At 47.5% G+C, this 21003-nt stretch overlaps 1 protein-coding gene across 1 annotated transcript; it reads left to right on the top strand.

Annotated features, from left to right (window-relative positions):
- The first annotated feature begins 121 nt into the window (after positions 1–121).
- Positions 122–7660, top strand: LOC123992392 (UDP-N-acetylglucosamine--peptide N-acetylglucosaminyltransferase 110 kDa subunit-like). Its single transcript, XM_046293533.1, has 7 exons — positions 122–176; positions 395–564; positions 3075–3122; positions 3392–3544; positions 4155–4407; positions 4639–4762; positions 6207–7660. Exons 1-7 carry the CDS (start codon positions 122–124, stop codon positions 6385–6387), a joined length of 984 nt encoding a protein of 327 aa, XP_046149489.1. The 3' UTR covers positions 6388–7660.
- The last annotated feature ends 13343 nt before the right edge of the window (positions 7661–21003 follow it).

Here is a 21003-nt window from a genome sequence, read left to right on the forward strand (position 1 = left end):
ATGGTGAAGAGCCCTAATCCTTCCTGGACAGCCTGCCTGGCGTCAAGGTAGTCAAGGTGAGATACAGAAATAGCCCTAACCCTTCCTGGACAGCCTGCCTGGCGTCAAGGTGTCAAGGTGAATGGTGAATAGCCTAATCCTTCCTGGACAGCCTACCTGGCGTCAAGGTGGTCAAGGTGAGATGGTGAATAGCCCTAACCCTTCCTGGACAGCCTGCCTGGCGTGAAGGTGGGACTGTGGGAAATGTTCTGACCATATTTCCATTTGACTAGGACCCACCAACTATTGGAGGCCCCATTGTCTGTGAAGAGTTATTTTATTTTTGCCCCCCTTTTATCCTCCTGAAAATGCTTTGTAAATCACTCCTTCCTTCCTTTTTGTGGTCTCCTCTCAGATGAGTGTGCCAGTGGGGACAGTGGAGTAGCAGAAACCAACGGGGCTCTGTCCATGCCTGTCATCCCCATGAACACAGCAGCTGAGGCCATCATCAACATGATCAACCAGGGACAGATACAGGTCACCATCAACGGATTTACTGTCAGCAACGGACTGGCCACCACACAGGTACTGGAGAGGAGGGGGACTGGCCACCACACAGGTACTGGAGGGGAGGGGACTGGCCAACACACAGGTACTGGAGGGAGAGGGGGACTGGCCACCACACAGGTACTGGAGGAGGGACTGGCCAACACACAGGTACTGGAGGGGAGGGGACTGGCCACCACACAGGTACTGGAGGGGAGGGGGACTGGCCACCACACAGGTACTGGAGGGAGGGGGACTGGCCACCACAGGTACTGGAGGGAGGGGGACACCACACAGGTACTGGAGGGAGGGGGACTGGCCACCACACAGGTACTGGAGGGGGGGGACTGGCCACCACACAGGTACTGGAGGGAGGGGGACTGGCCACCACACAGGTACTGGAGGGAGGGGACTGGCCACCACACAGGTACTGGAGGGAGGGGGGACTGGCCACCACACAGGTACTGGAGGGAGGGGGACTGGCCACCACACAGGTACTGGAGGGAGGGGGGACTGGCCACCACACAGGTACTGGAGGGAGGGGGACTGGCCACCACACAGGTACTGGAGGGAGGGGGACTGGCCACCACACAGGTACTGGAGGGAGGGGGACTGGCCACCACACAGGTACTGGAGGGAGGGGGACTGGCCACCACACAGGTACTGGAGGGAGGGGGACTGGCCACCACACAGGTACTGGAGGGAGGGGGACTGGCCACCACACAGGTACTGGAGGGAGGGGGACTGGCCACCACACAGGTACTGGAGGGAGGGGGACTGGCCACCACACTGGAGGGAGGGGGACTGGGCCACCACACAGGCACTGGAGGGAGGGGACTGGCCACCACACAGGTACTGGAGGGAGGGGGACTGGCCACCACACAGGTACTGGAGGGAGGGGGACTGGCCACCACACAGGTACTGGAGGGGGGGGGGACTGGCCACCACACAGGTACTGGAGGGAGGGGGACTGGCCACCACACAGGTACTGGAGGGAGGGGGACTGGCCACCACACAGGTACTGGAGGAGGGGGGACACCACACAGGTACTGGAGGGAGGGGGACTGGCCACCACACAGGTACTGGAGGGAGGGGGACTGGCCACCACACAGGTACTGGAGGGAGGGGGGACTGGCCACCACACAGGTACTGGAGGGAGGGGGGACTGGCCACCACACAGGTACTGGAGGGAGGGGGACTGGCCACCACACAGGTACTGGAGGGAGGGGGGACTGGCCACCACACAGGTACTGGAGGGAGGGGGACTGGCCACCACACAGGTACTGGAGGGAGGGGGACTGGCCACCACACAGGTACTGGAGGGAGGGGGACTGGCCACCACACAGGTACTGGAGGGAGGGGGACTGGCCACCACACAGGTACTGGAGGGAGGGGGGACTGGCCACCACACAGGTACTGGAGGGAGGGGGACTGGCCACCACACAGGTACTGGAGGGAGGGGGCTGGCCACTACACTGGGGGACTGGTACACTGGGGGGGCTGGCCACTACACTGGGGGGGGACTGGCCACCACACAGGTACTGGAGGGAGGGGGCTGGCCACTACACAGGTACTGGAGGGAGGGGGACTGGCCACCACACAGGTACTGGAGGGAGGGGACTGAGGGGAGGGGGGGACTGGCCACTACACTGGTACACTGGCCACTACTGGTACTGGGGTACTGGGGAGGCTGGCCACCACACAGGTACTGGAGGGAGGGGGACTGGCCACCACACAGGTACTGGAGGGGGGGGGACTGGCCACCACACAGGTACTGGAGGGGAGGGGGACTGGCCACCACACAGGTACTGGAGGGAGGGGACTGGCCACCACACAGGTACTGGAGGGAGGGGGACTGGCCACCACACAGGTACTGGAGGGAGGGGACTGGCCACCACACAGGTACTGGAGGGAGGGGAGGCTGGCCACTACACAGGTACTGGAGGGAGGGGGACTGGCCACCACACAGGTACTGGAGGGGAGGGGACTGGCCACCACACAGGTACTGGAGGGAGGGGACTGGCCACCACACAGGTACTGGAGGGAGGGGACTGGCCACCACACAGGTACTGGAGGGAGGGGGACTGGCCACCACACAGGTACTGGAGGGAGGGGGACTGGCCACCACACAGGTACTGGAGGGAGGGGGACTGGCCACCACACAGGTACTGGAGGGAGGGGGGCTGGCCACCACACAGGTACTGGAGGGAGGGGGGCTGGCCACCACACAGGTACTGGAGGGAGGGGGGCTGGCCACTACACTGGGGGGCTGGCCACTCACACTGGGGGGGCTGGCCACTACACTGGTACTGGGGGCTGGCCTGGCCACTACACAGGTACTGGAGGGAGGGGGACTGGCCACCACACAGGTACTGGAGGGGTGGGGACACATACACACACTGATACCACTACACACAGGAAATGGATAAGAATGAATATCAGTTTATTTTGTTGGTTGGAAGATGCACCTTTGTGGTTGATCTTTGATCCCAGCCATATGACATGACTAGAGTCTAGTGTTACATCTCCTGTATACTGTGTGTTTTCAGATACTTCCATTGGAGGTGGTTGTAGTATCAGGGTCTGTCTCCCTCCAGGTATGACACACACACAGGGTAGTACTAGAGAAAGACATTGGGTCACTTGCATGTCTACATTTGGGTTAGGACACCTGGGGAAATGGTTCCATTACTGTTGTCTGTTTTCTCAGCTCTGAGACCGAACAGGGGTGTAAGGAAACACTGTTACTACGCACTGGCCTCTCCTCATCCCCCTCTCTTCCTCTCTCTGCCCCCCCCCCTCCCCCTCTGTTTCTCTCTGGTCATAAATCTCTCCATCGTAACCACCGCCTTGTCCTCCATCTCAGATCAACAACAAGGCGGCTACAGGAGAAGAGGTGCCTCGTACCATCGTGGTGACAACCCGCTCCCAGTACGGCCTGCCTGAAGACTCCATCGTCTACTGCAACTTCAACCAGCTCTACAAAATCGACCCTCCCACCCTGCAGATGTGGGCCAATGTAAGCATCAAGCTAGAAAACACTGTTCCAATCATCCTGTTGTCTGAGGTCTTTATGTTTCTTAAGGAATTCCTCTTGTCCCTGACTCTCCGGGTGAAATGGCATCTTAGTCCCTATGTGATAGTCTATTAGCTTTGACCAGGCCTTATGCTCTGGTCAACAGTAGTACACTATATAGGGACTCTGGTCAACAGTAGTACACTATATAGGGCTCTGGTCAACAGTAGTACACTATATAGGGGCTCTGGTCAACAGTACACTATATAGGTGCTCGGGTCAACAGTAGTACACTATATAGGTGCTCGGGTCAACAGTAGTACACTATATAGGTGCTCGGGTCAACAGTAGTACACTATATAGGGACTCTGGTCAACAGTAGTACACTATATAGGGGCTCTGGTCAACAGTAGTACACTATATAGGGGCTCTGGTCAACAGTAGTACACTATATAGGGGCTCTGGTCAACAGTAGTACACTATATAGGGACTCTGGTCAACAGTAGTACACTATATAGGGGCTCTGGTCAACAGTAGTACACTATATAGGGACTCTGGTCAACAGTAGTGCCATTTCAGACACACCGCAACTTACTCACCATCTCTCCTGTAGATCCTGAAGCGTGTTCCCAACAGTGTTCTGTGGTTGCTGCGTTTCCCTGCGGTGGGCGAGCCCAACATCCAGCAGTACGCCCAGAACTTCGGCCTGCCAGGCTCCCGCATCATCTTCTCTCCCGTGGCGCCCAAGGAGGAGCACGTGAGACGGGGCCAGCTGGCCGACGTGTGTCTGGACACGCCCCTCTGTAACGGACACACCACCGGCATGGACGTGCTCTGGGCCGGGACACCCATGGTTACCATGCCAGGTGAGACTTTGCACTCGTTCACTAGCCTCCACAAATCAAAGCGTTGGATTGGTGTTGACATGAGCTGGAGGGAGTTTCTGCGTCCCAGTCATTTCCTTTCTAATCTGTGATGGGAACAAATACACACTACAGAGAAAGGAGGGATAATTGGGGTGAACGGTTCTGTGTGCTGTTGTAACGGTGGTGGGTGAACGACAGGTTGGTGTTTAAATGTGCCGTGTGCCCGTACAGGTGAGACCCTGGCGTCGCGTGTGGCAGCCTCTCAGCTACAGTGTCTGGGCTGTCCTGAGCTCATCGCCCACACCAGACAGGAATATGAGGACGTGGCTGTCAAACTGGGCTGTGACATGGAATAGTAAGGACCTCTGACCAACACACACTCCAGCTTGTTCTGTCTCTCAATCCTCCTCCGTCTCTTCTCTCTCAATCTGCCTCCTCTCTTCTCTCTCTCAATCTGCCTCCCTCTCTTCTCTCTCTCAATCTGCCTCCCTCTCTTCTCTCTCTCCCTCTCTTCTCTCTCTCAATCTGCCTCCTCTCTTCTCTCTCTCAATCTGCCTCCTCTCTTCTCTCTCTCAATCTGCCTCCTCTCTTCTCTCTCTCAATCTGCCCCTCTCTTCTCTCTCTCAATCTGCCTCCCTCTCTTCTCTCTCTCAATCTGCCCCCTCTCTTCTCTCTCTCAATCTGCCTCCTCTCTTCTCTCTCTCAATCTGCCTCCCTCTTCTCTCTCTCAATCTGCCTCCCTCTTCTCTCTCTCAATCTGCCTCCCTCTTCTCTCTCTCAATCTGCCTCCCTCTTCTCTCTCTCAATCTGCCTCCCTCTTTCTCTCTCTCAATCTGCCTCCCTCTTCTCTCTCTCAATCTGCCTCCCTCTTCTCTCTCTCAATCTGCCTCCCTCTTCTCTCTCAATCAATCTGCCTCCCTCTTCTCTCTCTCAATCTGCCTCCCTCTTCTCTCTCTCAATCTGCCTCCCTCTTCTCTCTCTCAATCTGCCTCCCTCTTCTCTCTCTCAATCTGCCTCCCTCTTCTCTCTCTCATTCTGCCTCCCTCTTCTCTCTCTCAATCTGCCTCCCTCTTCTCTCTCTCAATCTGCCTCCCTCTTCTCTCTCAATCTGCCTCCCCCTCTTCTCTCTCTCATTCTGCCTCCCCCTCTTCTCTCTCTCATTCTGCCTCCCTCTCTTCTCTCTCTCAATCTGCCTCCCTCTCTTCTCTCTCTCAATCTGCCTTCTCTCTCTCAATCTGCCTCCCTCTCTTCTCTCTCTCAATCTGCCTTCTCTCTCTCAATCTGCCTCCCTCTCTTCTCACTCTCAATCTGCCTCCCTCTCAATCTGCCTCCTCTCTTCTCTCTCTCAATCTGCCTCCTCTCTCTCAATCTCTCTCAATCTGCCTCCTCTCTCTCAATCTGCCTCCTCTCTCTCAATCTGCCTTCTCTCTCTCAATCTGCCTCCCTCTCTTCTCTCTCAATCTGCCTCCCTCTCTTCTCTCTCAATCTGCCTCCCGCTCTCAATCTGCCTCCCGCTCTCAATCTGCCTCCCGCTCTCAATCTGCCTCCCGCTCTCAATCTGCCTCCCGCTCTCAATCTGCCTCCCGCTCTCAATCTGCCTCCCGCTCTCAATCTGCCTCCCGCTCTCAATCTGCCTCCCGCTCTCAATCTGCCTCTCGCTCTCAATCTGCCTCTCGCTCTCAATCTGCCTCTCGCTCTCAATCTGCCTCTCGCTCTCAATCTGCCTCCTTCTCTTCTCGCTCTCAATCTGCCTCCCTCTCTTCTCACCATTGCTGTAACTGATCCGGTTCTCCCCCCAGTCTGAAGATGATCCGGTCCCGTGTGTGGAAACAGCGTATCTGCAGCCCTCTGTTCAACACCAAGCAGTACACTATGGATCTGGAGAAGCTCTACCTGCAGATGTGGGAGCGTCACGCCAGCGGCAGCAAGCCAGACCACCTGGTCAAACTGCAGCCCGTCGAGAGCAGTGAGAGCGCCTGAAGTCCCAGACCCAGGGTGTGTCCCAAATGGCATCCTATTCTCTATATAGTACACTGCCTATGACCGAGGCCCGAGACATAGGTAGTGCACTACAAAAAGGAACATGGTGCTTTATGGGACGCGACCCCCCCCCCCCCCCCCCTGAACCTGACGTCCCATCAATCGATGCACGTCGCCCTCACCCTGACCTCTAACCCCCAGACTTCTTAACTCCAGTCCCTCCAGAGCAGCAGAAGCATCTGGGCTTGAACTCTGACCCCCAATCGCCCCTAACCCACCACTCTGCCCCTCCTGCCCAAAGCCTAGCTCCTATCTGCTCCCCTTTAGCCCCCTTCATCCCTGCCTCCCTCCCCTGTGACTTGGACTCTTGTCTGTTGTAGAGCCTGCAGGTGTGTCTCCCTTTACCCCCTCCCTGCCATTCACCTCCCTCGTCATCATATCCCATCCATGTTGGTTCCCCTGAGCCAGACTGAGCCAGAACCACTCTGCCCTTCACCTGAGACTCTTCCCCCAAACCACAGCATCCATACTGGGTACGAGAGGAGGAACACCCCTTCTCCATCCCTCCCTCCATACAGCGCCTAGAAGAGACCCCCCCCTTGGCTTTTTCACTTCCCTTCTGTGTGTGTATATGGGACCCGTTAGGGCCTTGAGGTTTGAGAACCAGTCCCAAGCCTCCATGTAATAATTGAATATGTAATAAGAGGTTGATGTTATAAGAGTACAAAGGGACTGTGTTGAAGATCTAGTCACTCGTCTTGAACTAAAAACATTGAATCGGCTTAAACATGTTAAAACATTGTCTTTAGTTTGCAGCTGCTCTTGGTAACTCTGCCAGGATTTGAGTAAGATAGTTTCATTATCAGATTTCAGAGAGAAAGATCATAACCACTTCCTTCCCCTACCACCCAAATGCCAACTTTGAAGGATTTTGTCATGTGTCAATGTAAGAAAACAAAAAAAATATTCTCGATGGCTTTGTCCTCTTGTTCGATGTCACGCACTATGCTTGTTAAGACCAAACCTTGTGGATAAAGAGAGAGGAGTTTCAGTACTACCCCATTGGAATGGCCCTCTTTTTCTTTCACCCTTCGTTATGCTGCTCCTCTCCCCATGCAATGATTGATTTTTATCACTCAAACCAGGAATGGCCTAGGTAAGTATTTTCTGAGCAGTTTTAGTTTTGTACTCTTGCCTTTGTTTTATTGAAGCTCTGTCTGGTATGCTGCAAGGCTCTGACTCCATGTCTGTTGAAATAAAGAAATAAGGCCAACCTCTGGGAATGTGTGGATCATTTTACTACCATAAATCAGGGTCGTGTTGGAGCACATTCACCCATATTGCTTCCACCTTACAGACCCGTTTTTGTTTTACTCAATTTGGTATATAAAAACTATTTAGAATTTTCTGTGGAACTGTGGCGTTTTTCAAAGCTGTAAATAGATTTTCTAAATGTAACATCCTATAGTAGTGTAATAGTTACGAAACAGCAAATGCATTCTTCAAAATAAAACCGCCTTCTAAACAAATAAAATAAATAAATACGCGGGACTCCCTTCAAATTAGTGGATTTTAATTTTTCAGAAAACACCTGTTGTGTACAATCAAGTACACAGCGACGCAATCTCCATAGACAAACATTGCCAGTAGAAAGGTCTTAATAAAGAGCACGGTGACTTTCAACGTGGCACTGTCATAGATTCCACCTTTCCAACGAGTCCGTTCATATTGTTTATGGCCTGCTGAAACAGCCCCCGGTCAACTGCAAGTGCTGTTATTGTGAAGTGGAAACGTCTAGGAGCAACAACGGCTCAACCGCGAAGTGGTAGGCCACAAGCACACAGAACGGGACCGCCGAGCGCTATAGTGTGTAAAGATATTTGGGGAATGCCAGGAGAATGCTACGTGCCCAATGCATCATGCCAACTAAGTTTGGAGGAGAAACAATGTTCTGGGGCTGTTTTTCATGGTTCGGGCTTGGCCTCTTAGTACCAGTGAAGGGAAATCTTAATGCTACAGCATACAATGACATTCTAGATGATTCTGTGCTTCCAACTTCGGCAACAGTTTGGAGAAGGCCCTTTCCTGTTTCGGCATGACAATGACCCCCGGTGTAAGGTGTGGTCCATACAGAAGTGGTTTGTCGAGATAGCTGTGGAAGAACTTGACTGTCCTGGACAGAGCCCTGACCTCACCCCCAATGAACACCTTTGGGATGAATTGGAACGCCAACTGCGAGCCAGGCCTAATTGCCCAAAATCAGTGCCGACCTCACGAATGTTCTTGTCTGAATGGAAGCAAGTCCCAGCAATGTTCCAACATTAGTGGAAAACCTCAGAGTGGAGGCTGTTACAGCAGCAACAGGGGGGAACCAACTCTATTTTAATACTCGATTTTGGAATGAGATGTTCAATGATCAAGTGTCCACATACTTTTGGTAATGTAGTGTATGTTTACTTATTTAAGTGAGCTAGGGTATTTGGACCTGCATTGTTATGTTGAATGATGTCATGTTTTTAGGCCTGAGAAACAAGACTCCCTGGTCTGATGAAACCAAGATTGAACTCTTTGACCCAAATGCCAAGCATCACATCTTGAGGAAACCTGGCACCATCCCTATGGCTTAGCGTGGTGGCAGCATCATACTGTGGGGATGTTTTATAGCGGCAGGGACTGGGAGACTAATCGGGATCGAGGGAAACATAAACAGAGAAAAGTACAGAGATCCTTGATGACAACCTCCTCCAGAGGGCTCAGGACCTCAGACTGGAGAGAAGGTTCACGATCCTAAGCACACACCCAAGACAACGCAGGATCCTAAGCACACACCCAAGACAACGCAGAAGTGGCTCTGGGACAAATCTCTGAATGACCTTGAGTGGCCCAGCCAGAGCCCGGAATTGAACCCGATCTAACATCTCTGGAGAGACCTGAAAATAGCTGTGCAGCAACGCTCCCCATCCAACCTGACAGAGAAGATTGGGAGAAACTCCCCAAATACAGGTGTGCCAAGCTTATAGCGTCATACCCAAGAAGACTCCAGGCTGAAATCGCTGCCAAAGGTGCTTATAAACAAAGTACTGAGTAAAGGGTCTGAATACTTACGTAAATGGGATATTTCCGTTTTTTTATTTGTAATACATTTGCAAAGATTTCTGCAATCCTGTTTTTGCTTTGTCATCTGTTATTGTATTTTCCTCAATCTACACATCTAATCCATTTTAGAATAAGGCTAACAAAACTTGGAAAAAGTGAATGAATGCACTAATTTCAGCCAATAGTTTAAGTTGGTACCCATTTTTTATGTACTACATCATCCAATTGTGTACTATTTCACAAATCCAATTCTGCAATATGTTATGCTTAAGATCCTGGAGGGCATCTTTAAGTTAAAGTACATTATGTGCACTACTTTATCACGCACTGATAAAAAAAAAAAGCTGCAACAAGTCTTGTTTGGTGGAACCACGGCACCGGTGGGTAAATGCACATGTTTTCTTTATGCAAACTAGAATATTTGCTTGGAAATCTGTCGCCATGGAAACCTAACTTGTGTAATTGACATGTGGTGTAATGTGTTGCTGCTTGTGGGATCACCATCCATAACATCCACATTAGTTTCAGTTCATGACTGAAGCATTTCTAAGCTGTATTCTACAAGAGTATAGGTACATAATTCATTTTAAAATTCCAAATAAATATATAGCAATAGATTGCGGCATTAACAGCGATTTTTGCACCACAAACAATGCCGACCTTCATGTTATGGAGAAGGTTGTACTTTCTCCTTGTCACGTCTCAGCTCTTGATGTTTGACCTTGATGGCTGTTTGATGCTGCACAGGGTCAAAGGAACCCTTGATCACTGTGCCACGGCCGCAAATAGATGCCACAGGAGATGGTTAAATCAAATGGCAGTAATACAGTGGGGCAAAAAAGTATTTAGTCAGCTACCAATTGTGAAAGTTCTCCCACTTAAAAAGATGAGGCCTGTAAATGTTCATCATAGGTACACTTCAACTATGACAGACAAAATGAGAAAAAAAATCCAGAAAATCACATTGTAGGATTTTTAATGAATTAATTTGCTGTGTTGAGCTGTGTTGCACCTAAACCATGCTTGAAACTCTGCATTTGTTTAACGATGCCACACGCAATTGAAGGAGTCGAGAAATAAACGTGGTAGCAATGTAAAACTGGGTTCCCCCCTCATTTTTTTAAGGGACAAAACTGCTTTTAAAAGTGTTTTTGCGAGATAACATTAAGACTTGCTGTGCATTGATTGCTTGTCAGAGAACTTGTTTCCCTCCTATGGCTCCCACAACTTGAATGCACCTCAAGAGGAATATTTATCTCACATAGAACACACAACAAGCAGACTAGATAAATAGATCAACTATTCTACTATGTGGTTGTCCGATTTTGTTTTAATAAAAATATTACATGGCAAAACAGTAGCACTGGAAAGTTCCATCCTGAGTCAAGTTTAGGCTTTGAAATACTTTTCCAGCAGCTACAAACAGCTGTCTGAGTTAAAGCGCTGTGCATTATAGAGACTATGTCATCCTGTTCATCTGAACAGAGTGTCATCAACAACCATGCATGTTGGTTCAGTGCATTTTTATAGTGACGTGCGTGCAGCTTCATCACATTCCATCTCATTCTCACTGTAGTCATCAGACCGATGTCTTCCTCTCCCTCAGGCTCCCCCCTGCTCCCCAAGCCAGACAGGTCAACCTCCTCATCCTTCACACGCAGCATTTCTACACATACAGAGACAGAACATGATGCATCAAATATACTGATGTGAATTCAGGGAAGCCACATCCAAGACTCGAACCTGGATCCTGCGACTGTCAACCCAACATCTTAGCAATTACGTAAAGAGCTCCAAACCTCTTGACGAGGTCACTAGGTGTTATGGTTAAGGTCACTAGGTGTAATGTTTAAGGTCACTAGGTGTTATGGTCACTAGGTGTTATGGTTAAGGTCACTACAATACTGTCAGATGCTTCAATATTGTAAATGAATAAAAGGCACCCCTCCTTTTGGTGAGGTTTGGTGGTTGCTTAGTTTTAGCATGGGCAGCACCTAACTATGGTCCAAATACACCCTTTCTCTATGGACTCAGGTAGCCAAGCGGTTCAGAGCATTGGGCCAGTAACCGAAAGATGGCTAGTTTGTTCACCTAGTCGGCTCTGGGATTCAATCTGTCAATGTGCCCTTGAGCAATGCATTTCACCCTAATTGCCCTGTAAGCCACTCTGGATAAGAGCGTCTGTGAAATGTAAATGGACTCACCCGGAGCGCGGACGTCACGCTGCCTGAGTCTGCACTTCTGTCTTTTCTTATTGGATCCTCCAAACCTCTTCATGTCTTTACAGAAATCACACTGAGCACAGTCCTCAGTCCTCCTGCATGGCTCACACTCCCCACACATACGGATGGAACGCTTCTGCACACATGGGAATCACACGGAAATCACACTACAGGGTGTTCTCTGTATATAAAAGGCTTGGGCAGGTCATTATATCTATATATAAATAAGTGATGGAGTAACACCGTAAACTTATCCCTGGCAAATTGCATAGAATTACAGGACATTTGCTTTAAACTGCAGCATTTTCTCTCAGCTCCATGTCAGAACGTATAGGATTGCAGGAAATTTGCTTTAAAAACACAAGATCTCAAAAGTGTTCTTGCGCAGAGCCTGGAAATAATTCAGCCGTGTCGACCCGTCCATTGACCACCTAAACCCCTTTTAAATCCAGGATCTGCCCCTGGGTCACTTCTGGTGACTCTTTAAAAAAAGGACATTCTACTTCAAAATGAATTCAGACTAAATTGTGAACACCATTTTAAAATGTTTTCCCTGTCAAAGACGTATAACATGTAGACCAACAGATGCAGCATAGCTGCTTTTAATAAATAGGCTGAAGCATGGGGTTGGCATCTGCATTTACCCCCCAAAAAAACTAAATTCAGCAAATATACATTGTAACTTAAAAGAGCGTCTCGGCAGAACTAAGATATGCCACAGAACTAATATATACCGCCACTCCCTCCCACAATTAAAAAAACGAATAAATAAAATATATATATATAAATAAATAAAACCATGTAAAACCATAATAAAACATAAGAGTGGCGGCTACTCTGCTAAATGAATACAGGGGAAACCCTGTACACTGAGGAATTTAAGTATTTTCCACCCAGGCATTCTTTATCCCTTTATGTTTTTCATCCATATGATAAAGAAAATGTTAGAGACAAACGTCTTCCTACACACCTTGCAATTAGGAGCAGCATACGTTTGACTAGATGTCAAATGGGGCAACATAGTGGCCGTCCTGCCTCCAGTATTGGTATGAGAGCTTTCTCCATTCTCAATCTGTTTTCTCTTTGATTCGAGTGTCTTAGACCCTGATTGTTGTCCTCCACTCTCCACCTTATCATCACTTTCCATGTTTTCACTCTGAGCTGCAGAACAGTCTGGAGTTACTGCAGAGAGGGGCTGAGAGTCACTGACTGGATCTGATACTCTGTAATTCTCTCCATCAGGTTCTAGTTTGATCTCATCAGTTGTGTAGGTGAGTAGAGAGTCCCTCTCTCTGTCCTCCACAGTTTGGGTTTGGTGTAGATGTGAGAGCTGAGATGGGTTCTCCTGATCAGTCACTTTCCACACAGGGAGAAGTGAATATGGAGTCTTTGGTATCAAAGGGCCCTAGAAGCTGATCTTCCTCTTGACTGGTCTGTAGTTCCTCCTGTTCCTCTTTAATCTGTGTGGGCACTGGGTCCTCCTGAATCAGACTGGGGCTCCACTCCTGCTCACAGTGCTGCTGCTCAATGGAACCTCTTCAGATATGGGGAGAGTTTGCTGCTGGAAATCTGATTTGTTAGGAAATATAGGTGCAAATTATTCAATCATTTGAAAAATGTCCATCTAAAACAGAATCCAAAGTTCAATGATCTCCACTGGAAACATGCAATAATCTACCTAATTTTATCATTTGATTTAGAACAGCTAGCTCTTGATTCAACAATACAGTTGCAGCTACAAATTCTGGGGATCCCTCTCTCTGTCCTCCAGTTCTGGGTTTGGTTACTACAGTGCATTCTGGGGATCCGTATTTTACTACAGTACATTCTGGGGATCCGTATTTTTACTACAGTGCATTCTGGGGATCCGTATTTTACTACAGTGCATTCTGGGGATCCGTCCTTTTTACTACAGTGCATTCTGGGGATCCGTATTTTACTACAGTGCATTCTGGGGATCCGTATTTTACTACAGTGCATTCTGGGGATCCGTATTTTACTACAGTGCATTCTGGGGATCCGTATCTACAGTGCATTCTGGGGATCCGTAGTTTACTACAGTGCATTCTGGGGATCCATAGTTTACTACAGTGCATTCTGGGGATCCGTATTTTACTACAGTGCATTCTGGGGATCCGTATTTTACTACAGTGCATTCTGGGGATCCGTTATTTTACTACAGTGCATTCTGGGGATCCGTATTTTACTACAGTGCATTCTGGGGATCCGTATTTTACTACAGTGCATTCTGGGGATCCGTATTTTACTACAGTGCATTCTGGGGATCCGTATTTTACTACAGTGCATTCTGGGGATCCGTATTTTACTACAGTGCATTCTGGGATCCGTATTTTACTACAGTGCATTCTGGGGATCCGTATTTTACTACAGTGCATTCTGGGGATCCGTATTTTACTACAGTGCATTCTGGGGATCCGTATTTTACTACAGTGCATTCTGGGGATCCGTATTTTACTACAGTGCATTCTGGGATCCGTATTTTTACTACAGTGCATTCTGGGGATCCGTATTTTACTACAGTGCATTCTGGGGATCCGTATTTTACTACAGTGCATTCTGGGGATCCGTATTTTACTACAGTGCATTCTGGGATCCGTAGTTTACTACAGTGCATTCTGGGGATCCGTATTTTACTACAGTGCATTCTGGGGATCCGTATTTTACTACAGTGCATTCTGGGGATCCGTAGTTTACTACAGTGCATTCTGGGGATCCGTATTTTACTACAGTGCATTCTGGGGATCCGTATTTTACTACAGTGCATTCTGGGGATCCGTATTTTACTACAGTGCATTCTGGGGATCCGTATTTTACTACAGTGCATTCTGGGATCCGTATTTTACTACAGTGCATTCTGGGGATCCGTATTTTACTACAGTGCATTCTGGGATCCGTATTTTACTACAGTGCATTCTGGGGATCCGTATTTTTACTACAGTGCATTCTGGGGATCCGTATTTTACTACAGTGCATTCTGGGATCCGTATTTTACTACAGTGCATTCTGGGATCCGTATTTTACTACAGTGCATTCTGGGGATCCGTATTTTACTACAGTGCATTCTGGGGATCCGTATTTTACTACAGTGCATTCTGGGGATCCGTATTTTACTACAGTGCATTCTGGGGATCCGTAGTTTACTACAGTGCATTCGGAAAGTATTCAGACCCCTTGATCTTTCCACATTGTTACATTACAGCTTTATTGTAAAATGGATTAAATTGTTTTTCCCATTAATCCACACACACACTACCCCATGACAGAGCAAAAACATGTATTAAAAATAAAAAAAACAGAAATACACATTCACATAATTATTCAGACCATTTACTCTGTACTTTGTTGAAGCACCTTGGCAGCGACTACAGCCTCGAGTCTTCTTGGGATTCTTTATTTAACTAGGCAAGTCAGTTAAGAACAAATTCTTATTTACAATAACGGCCTAGGAACAGTGGGTTAACTGCCTTGTTCAGGGGCAGAACAACAGATTTTATCTTGTCAGCTCGGGGATTCGATCTAGCAACCTTTCAGTTACTAGTCCAACGCTCTAACCTCTAGGCTACCTGCCACCCCATAATGAATGGGCTGCACATGCCGAGAGAGTAGTTTCGAATTGGTCTGCAGTGTAGCATCAGTCTATAAAATGAGCTACTTGTTATGTGTAGATAATCCTTTCTACTGATGTTTTTTCTAAAGATATAACGTCAGCCATGTTGAACTGCTCTGAACCAGAGTGACTTGACAACGGGTCAAGCAAGCTGCACAAACTGAACGCAAACGACACAGGACGTCTTGTTTAAAACCTGTTGAATCTAGGGGGCACCATTTTCATTTTTGGAAAAATAACGTTCCCAAAGTAAACGGGATATTTTGTCAGGACAAGATGCTAGAATATGCATATAATTGACAGCTTAGGATAGAAAACATTCTAAAGTTTCCAAAACTGTAAAAATGTTGTCTGAGTATAAAAAAAGGAACATTTGCTATCTAACTGGGAGTCTCGTGAGTGAAAACATCCGAAGCTCATCAAAGGTAAGCGATTTGATTGCTTTTCTGATTTGTGACTAGGTTGCCTGCTGCTAGCTAGGCATAATGCTATGCTAGGCAATCGATAAACTTACACAAATGCTTGTCTTGCTTTGGCTGTAAAGCATAATTTAAAAATCGGATGACAGGGTGATTAACAAAAGGCTAAGCTGTGTTTCACTATATTTCATGAATATTAATATGTTCTATAAAATAGTTTTTGTCCGGTTTTTGTCTGTTGCGTTATGCTAATTACTGTAGTTGATGACAACGCTCCCGGATCCGGGATGGGTAGTTACAAGAAGTTAATGAAAAGGGGTTGCAGTCTACTGTCATGACGTTGGCCTGGGGGGAGGTATGTTTATGACAGTCATAAATACCTCTTGCCCCCTTTCTCCTCGCTCTACCCGACTGATGTTACATTTACAAACCCTTGTTTAACAGAGATTCTGGGAGCATCGGTAGGTGGGGGAAATGAACTACACTGCTCAAAAAATAAAGGGAACACTAAAATATCACATCCTAGTTTTGAATGAAAGAAATATTCTTATTAAATACTTTTTTCTTTACATAGTTGAATGTGCTGACAACAAAATCACAAAAATGATCAATGGAAATCAAATGTATCAACCCATGGAGTCTGGATTTGGAGTCACATTCAAAATTAAAGTGGAAAACCACACTACAGGCTGATCCAACTTTGATGTAATGTCCTTAAAACAAGTCAAAATGAGGCTCAGTAGTGTGTGTGGCCTCCACGTGCATGTATGACCTCCCTAAAACGCCTGGGCATGCTCCTGATGAGGTGACGGATGGTCTCCTGAGGGATCTCCTCCCAGACCTGGACTAAAGCATCCGCCAACTTCTGGACAGTCTGTGGTGCAACGTGGCATTGGTGGATGGAGCGATACATGATGCCTCAGATGTGCTCAATTGGATTCAGGTCTGGGGAACGGGCGGGCCAGTCCATAGCATCAATGCCTTCCTCTTGCAGGAACTGCTGACACTCCAGCCACATGAGGTCTAGCATTGTCTTGCATTAGGAGGAACCCAGGGCCAACCGCACCAGCATATGGTCTCACAAGGTGTCTGAGGATCTCATCTCGTACCTAATGGCAGTCAGGCTACCTCTGGCGAGCACATGGAGTGCTGTGCGGCCCCCAAAGAAATGCCACCCCACACCATGACTGACCCACCGCCAAACCGGTCATGCTGGAGGATGTTGCAGGCAGCAGAACGTTCTCTCACGGCGTCTCCAGACTCTGTCACGTGCTCAGTGTGAACCTGCTTTCATCTGTGAAGAGCACAGGGCGCCAGTGGCGGGCGCCAATCTTGGTGTTCTCTGGCCAAATGTCCTGCACAGTGTTGGACTGTAAGCACAACCCCCACCTGTGGACGTCGGGCCCTCATAGAACCCTCATGGAGTCTGTTTCTGACCGTTTGAGCAGACACATGCACATTTGTGGCCTGCTGGAGGTCATTTTGCAGTACTCTGGCAGTGCTCCTCCTTGCACAAAGGTGGAGGTAGCAGTCCTGCTGCTGGGTTGTTGCCCTCCTACGGCCTCAGTCTCTCATTGTAGACTCAGTCTCATGCTACCACTAGAGTGAAAGCACCGCCAGCATTCAAAGGTGACCAAAACATCAGCCAGGAAGCATAGGAACTGAGAAGTGGTCTGTGGTCCCCACCTGCAGAACCACTCCTTTATTGGGGTGTCTTGCTAATTGCCTATAATTTCCACCTGTTGTCTATTCCATTTGCACAACAACATGTGAAATGTATTGTCAATCAGTGTTGCTTCCTAAGTGGACAGTTTGATTTCACAGAAGTGTGATTGAGTTACATTGTGTAGTTGAAGTGTTCCCTTTATTTTTTTGGAGCAGTGTATATTCTGGTAATCCAAACAGTTGAACATATGCAGTGGTACTTAACTTACATCATTCAGTTGTCATCGGAGACGTTCTCATCAATGATGAGATGACAAACGCTATAGTTGGTAAGTCACAGTGGATTCACATGTTTGAATATGAAATTATTTGTGATGGGATGAAATGTGATTTTAGCTTCTAATATGTGACATTTGGGTTTTCATAAGATAGGGCTCTGCTCAATCAGTGGCCCTCCCCTGTGAAGGGACAAGGGCTATAAAACTTTCTTTTTTTCACCCTCCTCTCCTTCCTATATAAAGCCTTGACGACAATATAACTTGCTGTTCGAGGATGAGGGTGTGTCAGTGTCATCCTATGTCAGAATGGTTCAGATAATAACTACAGAACGAAGCCAACATCAGCGTGAGCTTTGGTTGCAAATGGTATGAACTTTGAACTCTTATTCACTACAGAATTGATATCCCCTAGCCGTTGAGTTAGCAATCGCAGGCTGCAAAAACATAGGTTAGGAAGGAACAGACAGAGTATCCCGTCTACCACACAACAATGTTACTTACGCCTTAATATTAGCTAGCTAACATCAAACATACTTTGTTAACTTTAGATAGCTTTGACAACCGGTTTGTATTGCTAGTGCTCTATGGATTCAGATTATGGTTCATTGTTTAGCTAGCTAGCTACATAGCTAAACAAGACTCCACTTCGCCAGATGATTACATGACCCATCAAGTTAGCCAGGCTGTGTCTGATGGTGATTACGGCTATCTGGAATTTGTCTTTCAGCATCAGTAGAAACAGACTCTCCTCCACCAGTCATACAAGGAGAATTTGATGGGAAGCATCAGACCAAAGAGAGCTGGCTAAGCAAGCACAGGTTACACCTGAAGCATGAGGACTTGCAGTGAGTTTTGAACTTCAACAACAACGCAGAGGATATGATATGATATATGCCATTTAGCAGACGCTTTTATCCAAGCGACTTACAGTCATGTGTGCATACATTCTACGTATGGCAATAGTATTACCAAGACACAAACACTTTGGTGGAAACTGCTGCCCATCACGTGACAAAAGCAGCGGTGTGGCGTCTCTACAAGGAATCGATGACAACACTTACGTGAAGCATAATAACATTTTGATTATTTTAATTGACCTCCAACATGTTTGGCACTACTTTAAAGACCTCACATTATTTCTGTATTTTCCAGAGGTACGTGTCGTCAGACTGTCTTCCTTCAGGAATCTGTGGAGAAAACATCTGCCCCACATCAAGCACTAAGCCCAGGACAGACCTGCACTGGCAGTACCAGAGGAACAACTATCAGGTCTTCAGATCTGCCAGAAATTGTTAAAAGTCAGACAAGCTGAAGAAGCAAGAGCAGCATCATCTGCTTGTTCATCTTCTACCAGAAGATGGTTGCTGACTGCAAGACCACCTGTCAAGACCTGTAGTTGTCTCTGGGGGCCCCTACTGAACCAGCAAGTAAAGACATCAGGATGCATTACAGCTTTGACTTTACTCAACAACTAAGCAACATGTCCTCCTTTATACTGATTAAGGACATAGATGGGATATATACAAACTACATATGGGAAGTATTGGGATTTTTCCAGAACATGTGTGCTCATTTCAGAGGAGTTCGCAGGATGACATGACTGTTTATTTCTGTACCAGTGCTATGGCCTAATATTTACTGTTGCTATGGTTGGTTATGCCTATTGGGAATTTTCCAGAACAGGTGTGCTCATTTCAGAGGAGCCAGGGAGAATAGTGCACTGCGGGTCTGCATCACTGCCTGGTACGGCAATTGCTCGACCTCTGACCGCAAGACACTTCAGAGGGTAGTGCGTACGGCCCAGTACATCACTGGGACAAAGCTGCCTGTCATCCAGGATAATAATATAATAATAATAATAATAATAATAATATAATAATAATAATAATATATGCCATTTAGCAGACACTTTTATCAAAGCGACTCAGTCATGTGTGCATACATTCTACGTATGGGTGGTCCCGGGATCGAACCCACTACCCTGGCGTTACAAGCCCATGTCTATGAGCTACAGGAGGACCTCTAGGACCTCCACATCTTACCAAGTGGATGGGTCTCTACCTCCAGGACCTCTACACCAGGCGGTGTCAGAGGAAGGCACTGAAAATCATCAAAAGACCCCAGCCACCCCAGTCAGACTGGTCTCTACTACCGCATGCCAAGCAGTACTGGAGTGCCAAGTCAAGGACCAAAAGGCTTCTCAACAGTTTTTACCCCAAGCCATAAGACTCCTGAACAGGTAACCAAATGGTTACTCTTGACTATTTGCATTGTGTGCTCCCCCACACAACCCCTCTTTTACACTGCTGCTACTCTGTTATCTTATATGCATAGTCACTTTAACTATACATTTATGTACATACTACCTCAATAAGCCTTACTGTATATAGCTTGCTACTCTTTTTTCAAATGTCTTTACTGTTGTTTTATTTCTTTACTTACCTAAACACGCCTTTTATTTATTTTTTCCGCACCATTTGGTTAGAGCCTGTAGGTAAGCATTTCACTGTAAGGTGTAGTATTCGGCACACGTGGCAAATAAACTGTGATTTGATTAGACACCATTAGATGTGCACCTGTCTGGGGAGTGGACATGACTGTTTATTTGTTAACCATTACTATGGCTCTGAAGTTTCCATGCCTAATGTGAAACCAAACTCTGATTAGTCAAGGCAAAAGACAACGGTGGCTAGATGAAGAGGAGATGAGTCATTAAGAGGAGTTACTGTGTGCGACTTAAGGATGTGACCTGTATAAAGAGTGTGTGGCAAGGCTGGAAAGTTAGTTTTCATGAACCAGCTCAGCTTTTATTATATTGCAATAAAAGTCTATTTGAACTCACAGCCTCCGGTATTAGAGAAATATTATTGACTGAATATTTTCATGACAGACACAGGCAAATGCCTTTCCCTGAGCTGTGTAGACAGACTGACAGAGGTGAGACAATTCATTTGAATTTCTTCATGTTAGTTGTTTGCAGGTGCACTATCCTTCTGACCCTATGCAGCCAGGTCCCATCTACTTTTTAACTCAAAAGTGTGGCTTGTTTGGTGTCTGCTGTGAAGGAATAACACAAGGCAACTACATGATTAATGAAGGCAAGTCATCCAGCAAAGGCTGCAGTGCAGTCATCTACATGCACCATTTCTTCACAAACTACAGAGATGGGGAAACACGTGGGGACCTGAAGTGTGATAACTGCAGTGGCAAAACAAGAACAAGTTTGTGCTCTGGTATTGTGCCTGGTAGACCCGGCACAAGCACCACCACAGTCTGGACCTTCACCTCCTGATCAAAGGCCACACCAA

This window comes from Oncorhynchus gorbuscha, linkage group LG13 (assembly GCF_021184085.1).
Source record: "Oncorhynchus gorbuscha isolate QuinsamMale2020 ecotype Even-year linkage group LG13, OgorEven_v1.0, whole genome shotgun sequence".
Lineage (NCBI taxonomy): Eukaryota > Metazoa > Chordata > Actinopteri > Salmoniformes > Salmonidae > Oncorhynchus > Oncorhynchus gorbuscha.